Source organism: Podarcis erhardii (assembly GCF_964252035.2).
Source record: "Podarcis erhardii genome assembly, chromosome: 13".
Lineage (NCBI taxonomy): Eukaryota > Metazoa > Chordata > Lepidosauria > Squamata > Lacertidae > Podarcis > Podarcis erhardii.
The window spans coordinates 46,222,420-46,245,406 of NC_138502.1; the positions used below are offsets into that span (position 1 = coordinate 46,222,420).

At 44.8% G+C, this 22,987-nt stretch overlaps 1 protein-coding gene across 1 annotated transcript in view; it reads right to left on the bottom strand.

The window, feature by feature from the left end:
- Positions 1 to 232: 232 nt before the first annotated feature.
- LOC309327177 (UDP-glucuronosyltransferase 2A2-like) overlaps positions 233 to 22,987 on the bottom strand; it is an 81,846-nt gene continuing 59,091 nt past the window's right edge. The window contains exons 2-7 of the mRNA XM_081836327.1: positions 13,982 to 14,873; positions 11,454 to 11,602; positions 9,033 to 9,164; positions 6,834 to 6,921; positions 964 to 1,183; positions 233 to 689 (exon numbers count right to left, since the gene is read on the bottom strand). Of these exons, the coding sequence (XP_081692453.1) occupies positions 419 to 689; positions 964 to 1,183; positions 6,834 to 6,921; positions 9,033 to 9,164; positions 11,454 to 11,602; positions 13,982 to 14,717 (1,596 nt within the window). The 5' untranslated portion in view covers positions 14,718 to 14,873 and the 3' untranslated portion in view covers positions 233 to 418. The remainder of the gene's footprint in view (positions 690 to 963; positions 1,184 to 6,833; positions 6,922 to 9,032; positions 9,165 to 11,453; positions 11,603 to 13,981; positions 14,874 to 22,987) is intronic.

Consider the following 22,987-nt stretch of genomic DNA (forward strand, 5'->3'; position numbering starts at 1 on the left):
ATAATACAAAAATTATTAAGAAATTATAGATATTTATAGAATGTATATATAGTAATCACGCTTAAGTAAGAGCAATGTAGAGATGCCAGAAGAGGGGTGGAGGGAAGTTAATTTGGGTAAGATATAGATTGAAAGGAGAATAATATTGTTAAGCTGTATTGTGTTTAAGATATTTGGAAAAAAATTAATAAAAATTATTGGGGAAAAGTAAAAAACGAAGCAGGGAAAGCAATGCTAAAATGAACCATCATTGATACCTATAACTTTCTCTTAGCTGCTGAATGGAGCATGGCTATGGTTGGCTTCTCAATTCAGCTGAAACGATTAAAGCTTTTGGAAGAAGATTTCATGATGGGGCTTAAATCTGAGTATACTGAAAAACACAAGCCACAGAACGATGGCAGGGTCCCAGGAGAAGCTACTGTGTTTTGGTTTTCCTGCCACATTTCCAACAACAAAATAAACAGCATTTGACAGCAATGAATGTGAAGACTGCCATGCAACCGATCAAGAAGGCAAGGACGTCTAGGCTGTGATACTGGTACCAGGTCAAGTGATGGGCAGCTGCTCTCAAGTGCTTGGCACCTTTGTGGCGCATGACAAACTCAATCCAAAAGACAGTGTGGTCCAGTGGCTTTATTGGTTGGTCATGGTGGATCTGTGACAGTCTCATTGCATTTTCCTTATATCTGGAGGAAGATAGAGAAACAAGAACAAATCAGTATAGAGCCAGGACTCAAAAGATGGCAGTCTTTAAGTAATAATAATAATAATAATAATAATAATAATAATAATAATAATTTTATTATTGATACCCTGCCCATCTGGCTGGATTTCCCCAGCCTCTCTGAGTGGCTCTCAACAAAACACTAAAAACAGAATAAAACTTCAAACATTAAAAACTTCCCTAAACAGGGCTGCCTTCAGATGTCTTCTTCAGAAGAGAGTTTGCGATTGACTCACGTGGCGTTGAGAATGACAGCCTTCACGGCATCCACTAAATCTTCGGCTTTCATTGTCTGGATGTCCAGCCCTACAGCCATCCCCTTTGCCTTCATGTGCTCAATGTTGTCAGGCTGGTCAGCAAAAATGGGAATTCCCACTGTGGGAACACCATGGTAAATAGCTTCATAAATCCCATTGATCCCACCATGTGTTATGAAGGCTTTGGTCTTGGGGTGTCCTGGAAGGAGAAGATGAGACTCTGTTGACTATGGGATGTGACAAGTAGGTTATTAGCATTGATTTTTAGCAGCAGTGCCCAGCATAGTCCAACTGTCAGGCAATCTCTGGAGATTGCAGTTCACTATACATAGTGTTATGTAGTGAAGTTTCACCCTGGGCCAGCAGGGGGATACTGTAGATAGTTTTCACTCAGGTCTGTAGATAGTTTTCACTCAGGTCCACGTCAGTTATTTTAGGCGGGAAACTCTGGGTTGTTGTTGCTACAATGTTGACAGCCGGCTGCCTATAAAAGCAGGCCGGCTGAGCTGTTTGCTGTTCAGTTCTGTCCAGCTTACAAGTAAAGAGCTGCTCTGGAGAAATCGCTGTGTCGTCTGCTATGTTCGCCCACAACTTAACACTGGCAACGAAGGTGGGATAGATGGACATCAGAGCACAGCCAGATGCAGCCACCTCTGAGCAGAGCTGAATCACTGAGCGAAATCACTGAACACAACCAATTCAGAGCTGACTGTTCTGGCTAGAGCACGGTGTTCCATCCATCGCCCTTCACGCCGGCATCGGAATCATGGCTTCACTTGTGCCTCTACCGCCGTTTGCGCCAGCCTCTGAATCATGGAACTCCTACCTCGCTCGGTTTGACTGCTACCTCCAAGCCAACGAGCTGACACAAGTATCACAGGAGCGTAAGCGGGGCCTATTCCTCAGCCTCTATGGGCCTGAGGTGTTTGAGACGGCGCAAGCATTGGGTGCGCCTGAAGCAGTCCAGGCAACACCATGGGACACGATCCAAGAGAAGCTCCGCAACCACTACGCACCAAAGCCGTCCAAGATTGCTGCCCACCATGCTTTCTACCACCGGAACCAGGCAGAGGGGGAGTCAATCAACAACTACACCACCGCCCTGCGACAGGCTGCAATGCACTGCGAGTTCCGAGACTTAGATGATGCCCTGATGGATCGAATCGTCTGCGGGGTCCGGGACATCCATCTGCAACTGCGTCTCCTCGCCAAGCCAGACCTCACGCTACAGAAAGCCATTGAGGAGTCTGTGGCCTCAGAAGCTGCTGAACGCTCCACCCAGGAGATCCGCACGTCCAGCAGCCCGCGTCTTGCTAGGAAGCCAGTTCCAGTGCATCATGAAGAGGCCAGCAGTGATGAGGCATCCTCCAGTGAAGACGATGACGTGCACCAGACAAAGCGGGAGCGCAGGAAGTTCCAACAGAAGTCCAAGGGCCAACCGGAATGTGCCGGCTGTGGAGGCAACCATTCCCGTGCCAAGTGTCGATTCAGAGACGCCATCTGTAGGAAGTGTTCCAGAAGGGGCCACATCGCTAAGGTCTGCCGATCGGCTCCGTCTGACACCCCCCCTTCACCGACTCACAAGTCCAAGTCTTCACTCCAGTCTGCCAAGGAAAGCTGTTTCACTCTCACCAACTGCCGCTGCCCGTCTGGAACCACGATTGGCCAAACCGACTCGCCTACGCCACGCAAGCTGAACGTCACGGTGCTCATTGAAGGAGCTCCATGTGACATGGAGATCGACACCGGGTCTGCCCTGTCCATCGTGTCATGGAGCACCATCAAAAGACTGGTACCCAGAGTGTCCAAAAGGCAACTCGACTCTCACCGCGTACACCTGAGAGACTACCAGGGAAATGACATTCCCGTGGTAGGCGTTGGCCGGTTCCGGGTCGCCTTCAAGGATTTTTCGGGCCTGCTCCGGTTGGTGGTGGTCGAAGGTCAGCGGCCAAGCCTCCTAGGGCTAGACTGGTTTGATGCCCTCGGCCTGGAAGTCACTGGCATCAACTGCATCTCTAACGCAGAGACTGAGGGTCTGGTCAAAGACTTTGCCGAGGTTTTTGACGGCACCTTGGGGCAATATACAGGTACGCCCATCTCCTTTAGCCTTGATCCACAAGTCGCCCCCATCAAGCTAAAGCCACGCCGGGTTCCCTTTGCTCTCAAGGCTAAGGTGGATGAACAACTGAACAAGCTGATCGCCCAAGGAGTTTTGGAGCCGGTTGATCATGCCAAGTGGGAAACCCCCATCGTCACGCCTGTCAAGCCAGACGGGTCGGTGAGAATCTGCACTGACTACAAGTGCACGATCAACAAGGCACTTCAGCAGCACGCTTATCCGGTTCCTGTTGTCTAACACCTGCTGCATTCCCTGGGTGAGGGTAAGGTCTTCGCTAAGCTGGACCTTGCCCAAGCCTATCAACAACTGCCCGTCGATGATGCCACTGCTGAAGCCCAGATGATTGTCACCCACCGAGGGGCATTCCGTTCCCGCCGGTTGCAGTTCGGGGTGAGTGTGGCTCCTGGCATCTTCCAAAGCCTTATGGAGCGTCTCCTGCAAGGGCTTCCGGGCGTGGTACCATATTTTGATGACGTCTTGGTGTCCGCAGACTCACACCAGCAGCTGTTCGAGCGCCTCCGTGCCGTGCTGACCAGGTTCCAAGAGGCCGGGCTCAAGGTAAAGAGGGAGAAGTGCCAGATCGCCGTTCCACAGGTAGAGTTCCTGGGCTATCTTATCGATGCCTCCGGCCTTCACCCGACCACATCCAAGATCTGCGCTATCCAGCAGGCCCCCATCCCAAAGAACAAGACGGAGTTGCAGGCATTCCTGGGGCTGCTGAACTTTTATAACATGTTCCTGCCCCACAAAGCCACAGTGGCTGAGCCTCTTCACTGACTCCTTAGCACAAAGACACCTTGGGCCTGGGGTCATCGGGAGACGGCGGCCTTCAACATGGTCGCGGCTGTCTGCTGTGGGGAGACCACGTCATGATTCCCCAGGGACTCCGTCAGTGCGTCCTGGAGGCTCTGCACGTTGGCCACCCGGGAATTGTCAAAATGAAGGTGTTGGCTCAGTGTTACGTCTGGTGGCCTAATATGGACGATGCCATCACTGCCTGGGTGTCCGCCTGTCAAGCGTGCCAAGAGTCGAGGCCTGCACCACCGGCAAGTAAGGGACACACCTGGGAGACACCAAAGACACCCTGGTCGAGGGTGCACATCAATCTGGCTGGCCCCTTTCACGGTAGTGGTGGACGCCTATTCCAAATGGCTGGAGGTGGCCCTGATGCCCTCCACCACTACCGAGGCCGTCATCCGGGTGCTGCAAGGCCTGTTTGCGACGCATGGGTGTCCTGATGTCCTTGTCTCCGACAACGGACCGCAGTTCACGTCAGGTACTTTTGAGTGGTATCTTTTGGGACTGGGCATCCGCCATGCCCTAACGGCACCTTTTCATCCATCCAGCAACGGGCAAGCAGAGAGAATGGTGCGCTCGGCAAAAGAGGCACTGGCGTGCCTGGACCAGGGAGACTGGCACGAGCGGGTCGCCGAATACTTGTTCGTGCAACACATCACCCCTCATGTGGCCACACGGCGGAGTCCTGCTGAACTGCTTATGGGCCGCCGCCTCAGGTCACCGCTCGACTGGCTGCACCCAGACTTTGCCGTGGCTGAACCCCCAGGTTGTGCCAACGCGCCACGGTCATTTGTTCCAGGAAACCAGGTCTTTGCCCGGAACTATGTGGGGGACATTCCTTGGGTGCCAGCCACAGTAGTGGGAGTCACTGGACCTCACTCGTACCAGGTGGCACTCGAAGACGGACGCTTGTGGCGCCGGCACATAGACCAGCTTAGGCGCAGGATTGGGGACTTGGACACTACCGTGGTGCCCCCAACTGCGCTTGTGGCTCCAGAAGAGACACTTACAGATGGCGAGGCTCCACCTACACCTCCCTCGCAAACTGCCAGCGTGGAGCCGAACCAAGCCACTTCAGAGGGTCTGCCAGACTTACCACAGACTCAGACCACTCCACTTGCGGAGGCTCCACCCACAGCAGCGGACCCAGGGGATTTGGTTTCAACGCCACCTAGGGTCGCACCACAGCCTCAGCAAGAACTGTGTGGCCCTCCGGACTTGGCTACCAGTCCCTGGCGGTCTGGCAGAGTTTCCAAGCGCCCAACTTATTTAAAGGACTATGTTGTTGGACATGTATCACTGTTGGTTTAAGTATAGGAAATGTAACCGATATGCTTTTGTGCCTAATTGAACCATTACGTGTAGTGCTGTATATAAGGAAACCATTACGATTGTAACTAACGTCTTATCTCGGTGGGGAGGGGTGTTATGTAGTGAAGTTCTCACCCTGGGCCAGCAGGGGGATACTGTAGATAGTTTTCACTCAGGTCTGTAGATAGTTTTCACTCAGGTCCACGTCAGTTATTTTAGGCAGGAAACTCTGGGTTGTGGTTGCTACAATGTTGACAGCCGGCTGCCTATAAAAGCAGGCCGGCTGAGCTGTTTGCTGTTCAGTTCTGTCCAGCTTACAAGCAAAGAGCTGCTCTGGAGAAATCGCTGTGTCGTCTGCTATGTTCGCCCACAACTTAACACATAGTAATGTTTCTAGAACTCAACGCTGACCCTGGCCAAGCACACAACAACAGCAGCTTTGTGAAACAGAGAGAGTTTGCAGTCCTTGGTGTCCTGAATAGTTGAAAACACGAAGTACCAAAAATTTAGCACTGTCTGGGGCCTTGGCTTTCCTTGGGGTGTACCCCAGCTGTTTCCCTTGCCTCTTTGCCCTTTCCCTCAAGGATTCCAAGAAATTGCACCCAAGAGAAGCTGGCCTACTCTAGCAGAAACAGGAGAGGGGGGAAGTATGGGAAACAGCTGTGGTATGAAGAATAATAGTTTGATCTAGAACTCTACAAATTGGTGATGGCAGGAGGCCTGGAGAAGGACTAGAAGCAAACAGCAGAGACAGTTTATATCTTATATTGTGCGGTCGGGGGGAGGTCAACCAGCATCCATTCTGGATAATGGTCTGCTTCTACTATTGGTCAGGAGAAGCACAACCAAAGAGCTTCTTCCAACAGCTTGCACCAGACAAGGAGTCAGGTCAAACTGGAAAGCCGTAGGTGAGAGAGGAATGTGCAGAAGCCTATAATGTGCATCCTTGAAAGGAAACGTTGAGATTCTCCCCATTCAAACGTTTCTTTGGATCTATGGTGTGTTGTCAATGCATAAGCAAACCACAGTTCTTTTCTGTGTTTTGTAAATGTCCTTTTTCAGGCTACAGTGGGGGTCAGCAAGGTTTACCTTACATGGGCCAGTTCACTCCAGCGGAGATCCCTTCGTGGGCTAGATCACCTGCCTGCCCATGATTTCTGGCACCTGCGTCTGCACAGACACGATTTCCGGCATCTACATCTGCACAGATGCAGTTTCCGGCGCCGCGAAAGTGGATGGCTTGGTTCAGGGGTGGCTCATGGGCCGGTTAAACGACCCCCATAGGCCTTAGGTTGCCAACCCCTGGGCTACAGCATGTGTGCGCTCACCATTTTCCAGTTTGCAACTTCCCTTCTTCCCTGCCCAACACACACATTGCCATTTCTGTGATTAATTTTGAAAATGATCCAAGCTCAGCAATCAAACAGGCAGAACAGAATACAAGGGGCAGGGTGAAGCTACTGATTAGGAATGGAATAAATGAAGGGGAAGATGCTCATTGCTAGCACTATCCAGGGCTGTCAGTGAGTGAGGAAAGTGAGGATGGAGGAGATATTTCCTAGGGATTGGCAGAACACAGCAATGAAGCCAAAGGTGCAATGAAACATGACGTCTCTCTTACCCAGAAGATCATTTTGTGGTATCCATTCATAAAGCCTGGTGTTAGCTCCTAAGGTTTCTGGTCTTTTCCCTTTGTGGCGCCAAATAATCTGGATCGGGGGGGGGGGGGAGGAAAAACTGTTATCTGTAGCTCAGATTGCAAAGAAAACTAGACTGGCTCACAGGCTGTCTACTCATTTTGCTTGGTTTTTAAACAGGACCATGTTGATTCTGAAAGCTTCTCCAATAACTGTTGGCCCATCTGTTTTCTAAGATGGCTCATCAACACTAACTGCTTAACCACCTTCTTTAGTGACAGTAAAATGATCGTGCACCATATTTCTGGAGTACATCTGAGCCTATAACATATATTAATATTATGAGTTTGTGGGCGCTAGACATCTGTAAATCCCTGGATGCAGCAAGTGTTTGAATTTAATCAAGCCCATTTGTGTGATGTGACCAGGAAGGAAAGCAGCAAGCTGCAGAGAGAGAGAGAGGGGGGGGGAGGGAGGGAGAGGGAGAGAGATGTTGGATGTCTGCTTGAATCCAAAGCTGCAGCTATGGGAGAAAGAAGACCCACTAGGGGTGTTCATGCTGTGAACCCCTCCATTGCAGGCTTTGGTTGTATATATGCATAAATAAACCATATATCCTGAAGACGCCACAGTCTCCATTTCCAAAAGGAAACACAGACCCTGGGTCTGGAAAGCTACAGGAAAGAGAAGCTGCTAAATTGCAACTTATCACCAAACTTAAAACCATGGAGAGACCTGGTCTGAACAAAGACATTGGATTCTTATCTCATTATACATGACAAAGCCATTTTTCACCTTCTCACCCCTTGCTTTTTCCTGTAAGACCTATTGCAGTCGTTAAGAGTCGTCAACAGGATCATCACAGCTACCTGCCAATCACCCATTCCCACCACCCTTCTGAGTAATACCCCTCCCCACCTTCTCACTATATAGAAGGGTCTGGTGACTTCTGTTTCAGTGTATCTGAAGAAGTGTGCATGCACACGAAAGCTCATACCTAGAACTAACTTAGTTGGTCTTTAAGGTGCTACTGGAAGGAATTTTTTTTGTTTTGACTATGGCAGACCAACACGGCTACCTATCTGTAGATGAAAACTACAGAGTGGAAGGAAAGGAGGACCTTTTTCTGCCTCCCCACTCTCAGCTACTCTCTGAAGACTGGAGCAGAGACCCTCTTAAGAATATATGGGGCATGGGCAGCGGAAGGACTAGACCATGTGAAAAATGAACATAATATTTTAGCTGCAATTCATTCATTTTCAGCTTTGTATTCTTGTTATTAAAAAAAGCATGCCTAGACATTCCGTTGTTGCGCCCATAACATTTAGCTCCTAGCTTTCAAATCTCAGTTTCTAACACTGCTCACACTGCTGAGAGATTGGGGTGACGGGCAACATTAAGACAGTAGGCAACTAAGCAATAGGGCATTTATACTTACGAAGATATACAAGGTGCAAAATTAAATCCAAGCGGCACAATTAAAGTGGATTTGGCACTCTTGAACAACAAACCTGCTTCCCCAAAATTGGACTTTTTTGTGGTAAGGAAAGTGACAGGAAAATGCCCTGGAAAGTGTGGGGTAACCATTTCTTGATGCAACATCCTATAACTTTCCTACAAACATACTGTAGTCCCCCTGCAAACCTTGTGCAAATAAAACAGGATGAATGCTCAGCGAATAGGTCATCTGAAAACAACCCAAAACACTGCTGTTCAGAATTCTCATAATCTACAAAAATAAAAAGTATAGTGAATACTTATCTACTTTTAAAACTCTCATTTTTGATCTTATTTCTTCCTTTTCTTTATCTTCTTCTTGTTCTTTTCTTTTATTTTTTACCTTTCATTTCTTTTCTTTATTGTGGATATTGTTTTGTAGAGGTGTAAATAATTGTAAATATGAGAAGAGGTAAAATCTTTTCTAACTTTCTCTTGGTTACATGTATTTTCCTTTTTTTTTAGTACATTTGTATTTTTTTTCTAATTTGTACTCAATAAATAATTAAATAAAATTTAAAAAATAAAATAAAAAGTGATGATGTTTAAGTACGGGTAGATTTTAAGGAAAACAAATGTGGAAAGTGTTCCCTTATCATGGCAGGCATAAGGAAATGAGGGCAGCATTTTCACAATTCCGGCACTGTATTCAACTGCATTTTTAACCAAATGACATGAACACTGACCTTCTGTGGAAGTTGGCTGAGTGCTGATGCAAGCATGTTACTCCTTTCATCTGTTAAGTTTGCAACAAGAGAGCCCAGAGAAAACACCACAATGCCATGTTCCCCTGAACTCTGGACAAATTCTTCCATTTCCTGTTGAGAGATAAAAGCCATCTTTATAAACAAACAAACAAACAAACAAACAACATTTCTCCATGCTTTTAAACCTAATGCACGAGTAAAGGTAAAGGTAAAGGGACCCCTGACCATGAGGTCCAGTCGTGACCAACTCTGGGGTTGCAGTGCTCATCTCGCTTTATTGGCCGAGGGAGCCAGCGTACAGCTTCCGGGTCATGTGGCCAGCATGACTAAGCCACTTCTGGCGAACTAGAGCAGCACACGGAAACACCGTTTACCTTCCCACCGGAGCGGTACCTATTTATCTACTTGGACTTTGACGTGCTTTCGAACTGCTAGGTTGGCAGGAGCAGGGACGGAGCAACGGGAGCTCACCTCGTCGTGGGGATTTGAACTGCCGACCTTCCGACTGGCAAGTCCTAGGCTCTGTAGCAATGTTTAAAGGCGTGCTGGCTTGTAACAGGGAAGGTGGTCTTTAAAGTCCAGTTTTCAAACTACTGTATGTTTCAGGCTCCTCAGAAGGAGCTTCCAATGGCAACTACTGGCCTTTAGGACTGGAGAGGTGGGGTGCAGGACAGACAACAAGCAGAACGACAGGTCACATCAGTTGGAGACACTGATTCCCCACTTTTTCTACTGTGCCTTTACCTTTAAGCTTGTAGCCCATCCAGAAAGCACTCCACACCCCTCCCTACATAAACATGGGACACAATCCATGTGTCTTCACGAGCTTCGTTGGAATGAACAGCTGTTACAATGAATAGACTGTGTGTTCCACACGTCAGATGTGCTCTTCTCCCTTTCTGCCACTCTGAATGTTGCCCCAAACCCACCCCATAGTAAGGCTGCTGCAGTGGTGACTCAGCTGGGGCCTGAGCACCAGAAGTAAGACGGTGTGCAGCCGCAATGGGTGGTGCGCTGTGTCAGTAGCTGCAGTACATGGTGGTGCATGGAGGCAGCTGCAGTGCTCAATGTCGGGAATTCAAGCCCATATCAGGAGAAACTGGCAACTCTCCCAGGCACCCGGCATGATTCCCTGTTGACCTCCCTGGCTGCATTCCCCAGCAAGCGCAGGCAAGGTCTCGATAGGTGATTCTTCTCAGACGTGAGAAGAACACACCCCTCTTTCCTGCCCCCCCCCCCCCCGGCAGGGGAAAGAGATAGACAGAAACGTATTTACATGTCTTTATTTCTGTCTTTGCAGCATTACAAAAAACATGACTGCTCTCTTCAAACTCCAGCAGTGTTGTGACAAACACTTCCTGGACAGGAACAAACGGAAGAGCTCATATTACACTCTGAGCTAATTCCGGTGCTTCGCACTGTGAATTGACTGTCCCTCTGTTTCCCACGGGCAGTCCCAACATTCCCATCATGTTTACTTTTCAAGCTAGCACTTTGCAGCTGCATTGCATCCATATCGTAACACTCAATGCCCGGTGGCCTCCGTAGCGCATGCACTGTGTCATCACAATGGTGCTTCATGCCGTGATGTCATTGCCTCATGTCACATTTCTGGGAATGTTTAGGGATGCGGGGGAGGATATATTGTCTAAGATATCCTATCCCAACTTGTCTTTACAAGTTCAACAAAATCAGCAGAGTTAACATTTCCCCTTTTTAAACACATGCACAGCAGAAAGCTTGCCCAGACTTGTTAGAGTCACTGTAAATATTTCCTGGTATTTTCCCCGTTTAATCCCTCCTAAAATAAGATGCTACCCAGTCTTCTGTAAAGTATAAAATGTTTACTCACAAGTAATCATCTGTTCACACAGAGATACCTAGAAGGCAGACTTAAAAGGTTAGAACATAGTTTAAATGTGGTGACTATCTCCTTATGGGCCTGGAGCCAAGGGTGCATCTTAGTAGTGCTCTTGTTAAGATGGCATCGATAGAGACAAGACAGACAAGATGGTCGCCAGCCTGTGATTCTGGTTCATTCTACTACAGGAGAGGCCACGCCCATCTCAAGTTACACATAGGAAGTTTCATCTCAGTCCTGGAAAGCAGGAAGTTCCGACTGGAGGACTGAGACAACCTTCATGTCTACTCTAGCCATGTTGTGTTTGACTGCACCTGATTCTTACATCCCACAACATTATGACGTCATTACGGTGTGGTGCCGTGCGAACCAATGTTGGGCAGCCACAGTGTGGGGCCCAAGTGGGCACCTCTGTAAACTAAGTTGACCTTGCCACTTCTTTATCACGCCACCACACGCCCTCCCCTTCCCTGGAGGTGCTTTGAACAAGATCCAGGCATGGTTATCATGCACAAGTGAAGGTCAAGCGAGAGAATTACCTCTGGCAAAGGCTTGGCTGGCTGACAGTGCAGACCCCCCACAAATTCAAAATTTGGTAGGAAAGGCAGCGGGAATTCAAAGTCCCAGTAGGTGCGGATCAACCAGATATCTGCTTTCCCTATCACTTCACAACGAGTTGTGGGTCTCCCTGATGAATGAGGAAGAGAAACAGAGTTATTTCACAAATGCAAAGGATTTGGCAAACTTGTTTCTAGAAATATTGAAAGCTAGTTTGCACATTACATTTCAAATGAACACCTAAAGATTTGAACAATTGTTGGGGACAAAGCTGTGCTTGAAAAAATACATGTACACTTATTCATTAGGAACTAAGATGGGCGGTGGCTCCTTGATGGATATTCTTTCAGAAGAAAATCCATGTTTGATATTTTTTGAAAGAACCCTTAGCTCTGAAGTCAGCATTGGTAGCTGAATATGAATCAGAACTAGTAAGGCCAGCCTTCCCCAACCTGATGCTTCCAGTTGCTGGATGGAGCTAATGGAAGTTGTAGCCCAAAATATCTGGAGCACAAAAGTGGGCAGGGCAGCAACTGGGGGAGGAGACCATGTATTCATGCTCCTTCCTCCCCAACTTCAGCACACACACATTCAGACAAATGTCTGAAAAGGGCTATTAAGATCCCAGGGATGGTGGAGTGAAAGCTTTGGACAGGATGTATAGATCTCAGGACCTTCTAGGTCCAAAGAGTTGTTGCTAACAACTCTTGGCACCAATTGGTGCCAAAGAAGGATAGAACTTTTTTTATGTATGCTACAACAGCAGCAAGAATACTCATCGCAAAGTACTGGAAGACACAGGATTTACCCACTCTGGAAGAATGGCAGACGAAGGTGATGGATTATATGGGACTGGCAGAAATGACTGGCAGAATCCGAGACCAGGGAGAAGAGTCGGCGGAAGAAGATTGGAAGAAATTTAAAGACTATTTACAGAAAAATTGCAAAATTAAGGAATGTTAGAAGGATGTCGGATAGAAATTAAGTGGTTTCCAGCTGTAATGCTTTAAGAGAAATATGGAAAAAAAGAATTTAGAAATAGGTTAAAATTTATTAATAAGGATTTGCTGAACTAATAATTTGAATTGGAATACAAAAAAGGGAGGTATGAGGAGGTCTGGGAAATAAGTTAATGAAAAATAAGTAAATGGAAATGTTATCTGTTTTTTTAAATTATTTTTATTTTTGTATTTTTGTTATTATTTTTCTGGTTTTTTTTTTACTTTTTTACTTTTATTGTATTATTATTGAAAATTTTAATAAATATTCTTGGGGGAAAAAACAAAGAGTTGTTGCTAAGGCACTGGAACCTCTTGTTACTGAGTTGTGTATACAACACAAGGGCAAACACCATTTGCAGAAGCTTTCGATTCCTCCATCTTCCTTGTGTCTCTTTCTACGTTACCGATCCGCAAGTGTGCGATGCACATACACATATTTTGTACAAATTATTTGGTTGGTTGAATGGCATCGCAAAATTCAGGAAGCTGCAAGCATGTGTCTCCGTGTGTGCGCTATTTAAGGAAATAACTTAAGGAAATAGCTATTTAAGGAAATAATAAGGGCTTTTTCAGTGACGGCTCCGACCTGCTGGAATGCTCCGTCCCATGAGACTAGGGCCCTGCAGGACTTGATCTCCTGTAAGACAGTGCTATTATGCCTGGCCTTCAATTTGAATTAGCCTGATACTTTTTTCCCTTTTCCCTTTTCTCTTCTATGAAGAAACCCTTTCTGGGACCCCACATTTAAATTCTTCCCTGGTCCTCTTGCTGGACCTAGTAGGACCAACTTGGCCAGTTAGCCCTGGTGATCATTTTGATGTCTACTGACTGGGTCCCCCCCCCTCAAAAAAAAATGACCCCTGAATTTTCAAATGTTATTGATACTGATGCTGCATTTTATGTTGTATTTGATGTTGTTTTAAAATCACATTTTAATCAATTTGCTGTTAGCCTCCAAACTGGGAAGGGCGGGGTATAAATAAAAAAATATTATATTTATTATTATTAAATGCAATTTAGGAAGGTTCACATAATATTGCAAACCAAACAAAGTTTCTTCCCAAACCCCAGAAGAACACATCAGTAAATAAAGCAGCACAAAAGAATGCTGGTGGAGCAATAGCTACAATATCAAATTTGCTTTCTCCATGCTTGAACATTGGTGGAAAAGAGCAGAAAATTCCAAAAGAATGCCCATGCTTCAATTCCAAGTTCATTTTAGAAATTATTCTACTTCAAGTTGAATACAGCAGGCAGAGCACCTGGGTGAAGCGATAAAGGAGCAAAGCAGGTGAGATCTACACCTCCCTCCATTACAGGTAGTAGGCTCTCCAGCTTAGTAGAGTCTTTTCCCAGCTGACCTCTACACAGGCCCAGGATGAGGCCTTTCCAACCCAGCTACTTGGAGGCCCTTTCTAACTGGCCATGCCAGGGACTGAAGTTGGAATCCTTGCCATCTTTAGAGCATCTACTCTACCTTTGGGAAGAAGAAGCAAAAACAGGCTTACCTAAAACCTGACTGTAATAAGAGTCCCACTCTCCCCACCAGCTCTGGTAAATATAATCTTGCACAAGGTAAGATATTATATTCTTCACCCTTTCTCCAAAAGACATTCTGTCCGTGAGCCCAGACATGATAGCTGGAACATACGAAGGAGGAGCAGGCATTTTGCCACAGTGTCTCTGCAGCGTTGAGGCTGGCGTAACCCTTATGGTGAACAGAAATGGGATGTTCAACTTCAGAGCAATGAGGTCGCCACAGGGTGAGATCAGGTCCACAAGCAGAACATCATAGTTGCTCTTTTTCAGGCGGGCCATGAGTTCCGGATTGCCCAGCACCGCTTCACACCTCTGCCTATGAATTTTATTTATGTTTCTCATGCATTTCCTTCCTGCTTGGTAGAAGCTGTGGAAAGTCAGGATGGTTGGTTTGTTGTTCAACCCCAACATTGTGAGCTCCTGCATAGAGGAGTCCATGGCACTCTTTCCATAGGGCACTTGGTACACCTCAAACCTGGCAGCCGCTATATCATCACTGGGTTTTATTAAAAAGGTTGCTGACGGAGTTAGGATGCTGACGTTGTGACCTCTATACAGCAGTTCCTGAATAACGACCTTGATATATAGCCAGTGGCTGCCATCCTCTGGCCAGATAAGCACATTCCCACAGAAAATGTTTCCCACTAAGACAAGCTGAAGTGTTAACAAATGAATTAATGCCACTCCTGCTGATGTGGGAGTCATGATGTTCTTTTCTGGGACAACTGATTTCTTCTGTCACTCCTCAACAGAATTATTAATCAGTATTTCATTTTGTGCGGAAACCTCACAATATTAACTTTCCTTTCCCAGAAGACTTTTTTACCAAATGTGTTGAGTCAAGTCTGTCATTGGAGATTTCTGGAATGAAAAAAACAAATGGCACAACATTCCTCCATCGCTATTTCAACTAAATGATATTTTTACACAACCGGAATCAATGCAAATGTACCTCCCACCCTCAAACAACAACTTATTAGCATATTGTTTTATACAGCTATAGGATATAGGATATATATATCTTCTGGGTTACACCCTCCAGGCCAAGGGGGTATAGGATATCGCAGCTGTTCCAGTGGTGTAGCTGCCCTGGCATGGTTGGGAAATATTGGACTACTCCGTTACTTTCACAGGTACAATTTAACCACATTCTTGCCCACCTTGGAGAATCCTGCCCCTAATTTTATTCATGCCATTCAAACATGCAGATATCACGTGAAGCAATCTTCCTGGGATTGTGTGACTGTAGGATGCAGGTGGGAGATTGAATGCCAATGCTCTCCTTGTGAACAAAATACTAGCATATCAGGGCAGAGGTCTAGATGCAAGCACCTTCTCTAACAAGCTAGATTTCCATCTGCAGTGAGTACATGCACATGCTATCTTCCCTAAACAGCCTTGGCCCAGTATACCTGAAGGAGCGTCTCCACCCCCATCGTTCTGCCCGGACGCTGAGATACAGCACCGAGGGCCTTCTGGGGGTTCCCTCATTGCGAGAAGCAAAGCTGCAGGGAACCAGGCAGAGAGCCTTCTCGGTAGTGGCGCCCGCCCTGTGGAACGCCCTCCCATCAGATGTCAAAGAGATAAACAACTACCTGACATTCAGAAGACATCTTAAGGTAGCCCTGTTCAGGGAAGTTTTTAATGTGTGACATCTTAGTGTATTTTTTGTCTTTGTGGAAGCCGCCCAGAGTGGCTGGGGAAACCCAGCCAGATGGGCAGGGTACAAATAATAAGTTATTATTATTATTATTATTATTATTATTATTATTATTATTATTCTGTTTTCAGTCTGAAATGGAACGGTCCCAGGGTTGTGGGTAGGCAGTATACCGTGACCATTCAGGGAGGGAGGAAAGAATATTGGGAAGTTGGACACAACAGAAGGGCAAACTTAAAAGTTTTAGGCATGTTATGTAACATAACCCTTAACTTCACAGCACTCTGTGACAGTGGCTAACTCCAAAGTAAGTGTCCCAGGATGGCAGCCTTAGCTGCCTTAGGGGCCAGTTCCTTTGCAGGGCTGGGCAGTTGTAATTACTGGTTCTCTTTAGTTTATTTTGCCGTAAAATAGAGCATTAAAAGGAACAAGAATAAAGCAGAAAGAGGAAACCAGAAATGTAAAGCTTCAACATCCAGCCCTCAGCCCCTAAAAGTTCCCAAATTTCCCAAAGGCCAGCTTAAGCTTCTGTGAGGGACAGCAGAATCAGACCAGAATCTGGTGATGCAGTCGCTCAGAGTTCCACCAGAGGGCTGGAGCCCCTCTCTGATTGGCTACCATGGCAGCAAGTCAGAGGGGGGTGGAGCCAGCACTTTGGGTGGGAGAATAAAAGGAGCCGTTTCTGAGGGAGAAAGTTAGATAGGGCCAGTGAAGGGAAAGAGCTGGAGTGAGATAGTTTGAGAGACAGGGCTTGATTTGAGATGGCAGATAGGAATTAGGATAGGGTTCTGATTTGAGTTCAACATCTGCTCTGAGGAGAATATCTATAGCTGGAGGAAGGAGCCTCACAGCTTAGATAGGGAGACTGGGTTGAGGATCTGGGGAAGGTATACAGAGTTAACTGTGTGGGAATGTTCAGGGAGGCAGAGAGGATATATTGTTTAATTATATCCTTCCCAACTTGTGTTAAAAAGTTCTATAATTTAACAGAGAAACATTCCCCTTTTAAAAACTTACACAGCGGACTTCCGGGGTGGTGCCACCGGCAATGGCGGACTCCCTCTGAACTGGAGGGAATAGCTCCGCGGGAAACGGGTCTTCTCCGCTACGGCAAAGCGGGGACCCTTTCAAAAATCACAGGCGGATGAAGCCTGTGACCATGGGACTCGGCAGGCACCTTTAGCGCCCCCCCCAACTCGCTAAGGAACCCACAAACGGGCTCCGAAGTGAAGAGGGGGAAGCGGCGCGGTGCTGAGAGTCAACGGCTATTTCCGTGGAGCGAAGCTGCATAGCCGTTGCCAGAGAGCGCTGCCTCTTTCCTGGGACAATTTGGACTCAAAACAACAACCCATGAGTAGTACGGAAATTGGATTTTCTAAAATACTTTTAAATTCGGCACTGATCGGGGAAGGTTCAAACAGGAAGTCTGCCTCCCCTTTCTGTAAATAATCTAAAGCAAAGAACCTCCAACTAAGGTCGTGGAGAGCCTTATTTTTTGTAAAAGACTTTAATTCTACTGATTGAGATTTTAAGAAAATTTATTTGGAAGCAGGGGAACCTGCAGGAGAAGAACTAAATTTAAGAATTGATGTGCCACCCCCCCCCCCCGGACCCGGGAGTGGTCCATGAGAGCCGGTTGATGAGCAATTGAACAATTTGACAGCTGTCAAGTTAGCTGTCAAGATACAAAAAGAGGACTTTGTCTCTACTGCCTACATTTGTTACAAGTTTATGTTTTAAAAGAAGGAAGGACTGTCACAATTTAACGTATGGAACTTTTGGTTTTGTGCTGAAAGGAGTAAAAAGAAACATAAATCCCCCTAGAGGGAGCCTTGGGACATTGCATTAAGAACCAGCTGAGAAATTGTTTTTTGACCTTGATATGCTTAAGAATGGCAGTTGGTAAGGAAATCCAGTCTGAACTGAACAGGACTTTCTTTCTCTTAGGAAAGCTGCAAGGTCAAATAGGTGTTTTGACTACAAATGTTACAACTTTGGGCACAAGAGTTAGTACCAGCAATGAACTTGATAAGAACTCGGTTCAGGAATTCTACTTAACTGAACAAACAGAGAAAGTTGAGAAGGAGAATAATGTTGCCTTTGAAGAGAAAAAAGGGGGAGCCGTAATCCTGCAGATGCAAAAGGCGAGCCGCAACTTGAGGCCTGACATGATGGTAACAAGGAGAAACAAATCTCTGAAGATGGAAGCCTGGCCTGAATTGGAAAATGAAAGATGGAGAGACCTCCTTATGTGGAGATCACATGACCCTTGGATTATAAATTTGATTCAGCTGGAGGTTGGAGCTATGGGGACATTTGGAACTGAAAGGAGAATGAAAGAAGATGTGGAATACCCTATAGGCCTTATCTTTAAGTACGTAGGCCTGGCTGGAAGAAACGTTGATGCTGTTGGGCGGGAGTCTCACCGAGATTTGGTTTTTAATATCAAAGACTATCAAAAAGACTGGCAGAGGAGCTATGAGAGAGATTTAAGAGCCTCGGATATAAGATCTCCGGGTTGATGGTCTTCTTTATGAGATTTGTTGGGGACTGAAACCGGGAAGGGGGTATGGGTGGAATGAAAAATGGGAATTTAAAGTGTACATAATATAAAGTGTTTTTGTTTTTGTTTTACCTTTTTGTTTTACTTTTAGGAGAATTGGGAAATTCGTGGAAGGGAATTTTCTTTCGACCTTACAGAAATGTCTTAAGAACAAGCATTGCTATATAGGTTCAGATGAGAGTTAAGTTTGGATAAAGTAAAAGTAAAAGTGGTTTCTAAAAATATGGTAAAATCAAGGATTTTGTTGATAAGATGTTTGAGAAAGGAATTAATGTGGTTTTGGTAAAAAGACATTAAAGGATTAAGTAAAAATGAATTGATGAAAGAGAGACTGTAAAGATACAGTATGTTAAAATAAATTATTAAGATAAAAATTAGGTTAGAAGGATTTGCTGAAACAACAATTTAAATTAGAATACAAAAATGGGAGGTGCAAGGAGGTTCAAGGAAATAAGTAAAGGAAGAAAGTTATGTAAAGGTTTGATTTGTTTCATTTTTCTTTTTTCTTCTTTTTTTAATCATTGTATGTTTTCTATGTTTTTTTAAAAAAATCTGTTTTCCCTTTTTTTTAACTGTAACCTTTAAAATTTTGAATAAATATTATTTTAAAAAAAATAAAAATAAAAACTTACACAGCGGATAACGTTTTGCCAGGCCTGCTTAAGCCTCTAAAATAAGTTTCCGGGTAGTTCCCCTTTATTCCCACCTAAAAAGAATAGACACGACACAGTCTTGTATAAAAAGTATAAAATAGTTTACTCACACATTCCGTTCACAGATGGATCCTAGAAGACAGACTTAAGTTACAAAATATATACACCTGGAATCTATCCCATAAGAAGATAGTTACTTTGTCCTCCCTTGGCTGGAAGACAAGAGAGCATCTTAGGCTAAGGAGATGTTGCTTCTTTGCGGAATGGAGTTAGAGAGAGATGTGGTGGCCAGTCCTGTGCTTTTGTTACCTGCACAGGTGAGGTCACGCCCACCTCTGGTCACATGTAGAGGAAGTTTGTCCCAGCCCAGCAGAAAACAGGAAGTTTATCTACTGGCTGGACAAACATCCCTCTTCATGTCTAAACATGTCCACTCTAGGAATGTTGTATTTGACTGCTCTGCGTTTCACACCCCACAAACTGGAGGGCTGAGTCTGTGTCAGGAGAGGGAGAAGCTGTGAGGATACAGCTTTCTTGGAACTCATTCCAGTCAGGAGGGAGAGGTCTTCTAGATCAGGCATAGGCAAACTCCGGCCATCCAGGTGTTTGGGACTACAATTCCCATCATGCCTGACCACTGGTCTGTTGGCAAGGGATGATGGGAATTGTAGTCCCAAACATCTTGAGGGCCTGAGTTTGCCTATGCCTGTTCTAGATAAAGAAGAATCCCAAACCAGTAACAAGGAGTGAGGCGACCCCCTGGGTCTGTTAACAACCCCACGCCTGAGGTATTCCAACTAGTTTGTTGGAATACCTCAGGAGTGTGATTGTTAACTGACAAAAAATGCCCCTCACTCATGAACCAAAGTATTAACTGTGAAGGAAGCTGTGCTCTGTTGAAAGTATTTAACTGTAACCCCTGTCATAACTAAGTAAAGGAATGAGAGTGAAGTAGCAGAAATTGAATTATAGTCATTTTACCGCCTATTCTAGAAACCTGAACATCTACCTGAAGTGTAACAACAGATTTTTAGCAACTGAAAACTGTTCAATCCTGCGACAGCTTTATATTGTATTTTTTATAGTCTGTTGAGAGCCGCCCAGAGTGGCTGAGGAAACCCAGCCAGATGGGCAGGGGTATAAATAATACATCATCATCATCATCATTTAGTTTAAGTAATAAGTTGACTTCTCCTCAAAAAACGCATTTCCTCATCCAACTTTGATTCACCAACCTCTTTTTGCAAATTAAACTTTCCTTGTTTGATCAACTCCTGCTGGAGACTCCCTGAATCGAAGTTTCCCTCACACAAGACCCCCCATGAAATAGCTTGTGGTAAATGGTAGAAATTCTCTTGATTGGCCTGCCATGCAGTGGGTTCGCTATATTTAATTGGGGGCAGTTAACTGGGCGAATCTGCTGTGGCTTCATCATGGTGGCTGCTTCATATACCTTGGGCCACATGATCCCCCTTATATTGGCCAACACTTGTCTTTGCCTTCCCAGACAAAATCTATTCAGGGTCTCCTGACTTACCTGGATATGCTGAGATGCTCACTCCCTGCTGCGGTAGGAAAAGGACAAAGGTGTCCTGAGGCTCAGATCCAGATAACAGAGCTTGACTATGGGCTGGACTGCAGTTCACCTCATGCAGTTCCATAAGGGTGGGTATTGACCCCTCTTTTAATTATTAACTTTTCAGTCTCCCAGTACTGTTGCATGCATTTTGATGATATTCCTTCACTTCTCTGCTGAGCAAGCAGCAAGGGCTTTGTCCTGCTATAACCTGATTTGGGGGCCAGAACCAGGTAGTGCACTTTAGACAACATCTTTGTTGTGCATGCCGAATTGATCAGATTTGCAACATGCAACTTGGCTCTCTCCTTTGTATGGGGAAATAAAGATGTGCATTAGTGCAACTGGAAAACACACAATTATAATGCTAAACAGCACGCGTGTGTTCATGGATCAAGCAATCATAAATCATATTCAAAATCTTTGCCATTTGCTCTCTGACTGACGTATTCCCTGACCAAACCTCAGCCTTACAGCCAAGAATCATGGGACTGTGAGGGACCCATCAGATGACATCTCAATTAAGACTGTGTATGTGTAACAGGATGAATGCTGAGGGCATCTGGAGGAGCCCCTGAAGTAGATTTTGGCCTTTTGCTTGCTAAGCAATGACAAAAATATATTTTAAAATGTTTTAAATATGCCCTTTGAATTACCACCATGTCCATGTTAGCAGACCTTGCAGCTTGGGTGAATGAGATTGGAACAATTACTTCCAGTTTCTGGGGTTCAAAGGCTTTATTCATGAAGGAACTATTTACATGATAGGCAGAGATGTGTAACAGAGAAACAGCAACAACAATAGACATATTGTCTCGACAAGTTGGGAGAGAACAATAAGCAAAATGGCTCCGCTTTTATTTGCAACATGCAACTTGGATCTCTCCTTTGTATGGGGAAATGCAGGGGTGCCAGGATAAGCAACCAGAATTCAAATTGCTCAAGTCCAAAGATCTCAGATCCCACCTAGCTCCTGTAAAGAAAATCACTCTCACAAAAGCATATATGCACACAAAAATTCAACTGTTCTGTTCTGGTTGCCAAGCAATCACCAATGAGTATTTGGCTTTTTTAAAAAAAATAATATTTATTAACAGTTTAAGGATTACAAAAAAAAGAATTAAACAAAACAAAACCATACAATACAATACAGAAACAAAAACACTACATAAACACTAACCTTAACAAAACAAAACAAAGACAATTAAAAACACATCCAATAATTTCAATATCTTATCTTTCATTCACTTGTTTCAGCGACCTCCTCGCACCTCCCTTTTTTGTATTCCACTTCAGTTAACTGTTTCAGCAAATCCTTTCCATCTTCCTTAGTTTTCTGTCCTGTAATTTATCTTAACACATTCTAACCTTGTTTTTCCCTTTAATCCATTAACAATCTATTTGTACTTAGTTCTTTGTAACATTTCTGCTAAAGCCATATAGCTTCATTCCATCATTTTTCTAACATTCATTGATTTTACAGTATTTCTGTAAATAATCTTTAATTTTTTTCCAATCTTCTTCCACCGACTCTTCTCCCTGGTTTCGGATTCTGCCAGTCATTTCCGCCAGTTCCATGTAGTCCATCAACTTCATCTGCCATTCTTCCCGGGTGGGTAAATCTTGTGTCTTCCAATACTTCCCGATGAGTATTCTTGCTGCTGTTGTTGCATACATAAAAAAAGTTCTATCCTTCTTTGGCACCAATTGGCCGACCATGCCCAGGAGAAAGGCCTCTGGTTTCTTCAGGAAGGTATATTTAAATACCTTTTTCATTTCATTATAGATCATCTCCCAGAATGTCTTAATCCTTGGGCACGTCCACCAAAGGTGAAAGAATGTACCTTCAGTCTCATTACATTTCCAACATTTATTGTCAGGTAAATTATAAATTTTTGCAAGCTTGACTGGTGTCATGTACCACCTGTAAATCATTTTTCTGAAATTCTCTCTTAGGGCATTACATGCCGTAAATTTCATACCTGTGGTCCATAACTGTTCCCAGTCAGCCATCATAATGTTATGTCCAACATCTTGTGCCCATTTAATCATAGCAGATTTCACCGTTTCATCCTGAGTGTTCCATTTCAACAGCAAATTATACATTCTTGACAAATTCTTAGTTTTGGGATCTAACAATTCTGTTTCCAATTTTGATTTTTCCACCTGGAAGCCAAGTTTTTTGTCCAAGTTGTATGCCTCCATTATTTGGTAGTAATGGAGCCAGTCTCACACTCTATTTTTTATTTTTTCAAAGCTCTGCAGTTTTATTCTGTCTCCATCTTGTTCCAGAATTTTCTGAAATTCTCTCTTAGGGCATTACATGCCGTAAATTTCATACCTGTGGTCCATAACTGTTCCCAGTCAGCCATCATAATGTTATGTCCAACATCTTGTGCCCATTTAATCATAGCAGATTTCACCGTTTCATCCTGAGTGTTCCATTTCAACAGCAAATTATACATTCTTGACAAATTCTTAGTTTTGGGATCTAACAATTCTGTTTCCAATTTTGATTTTTCC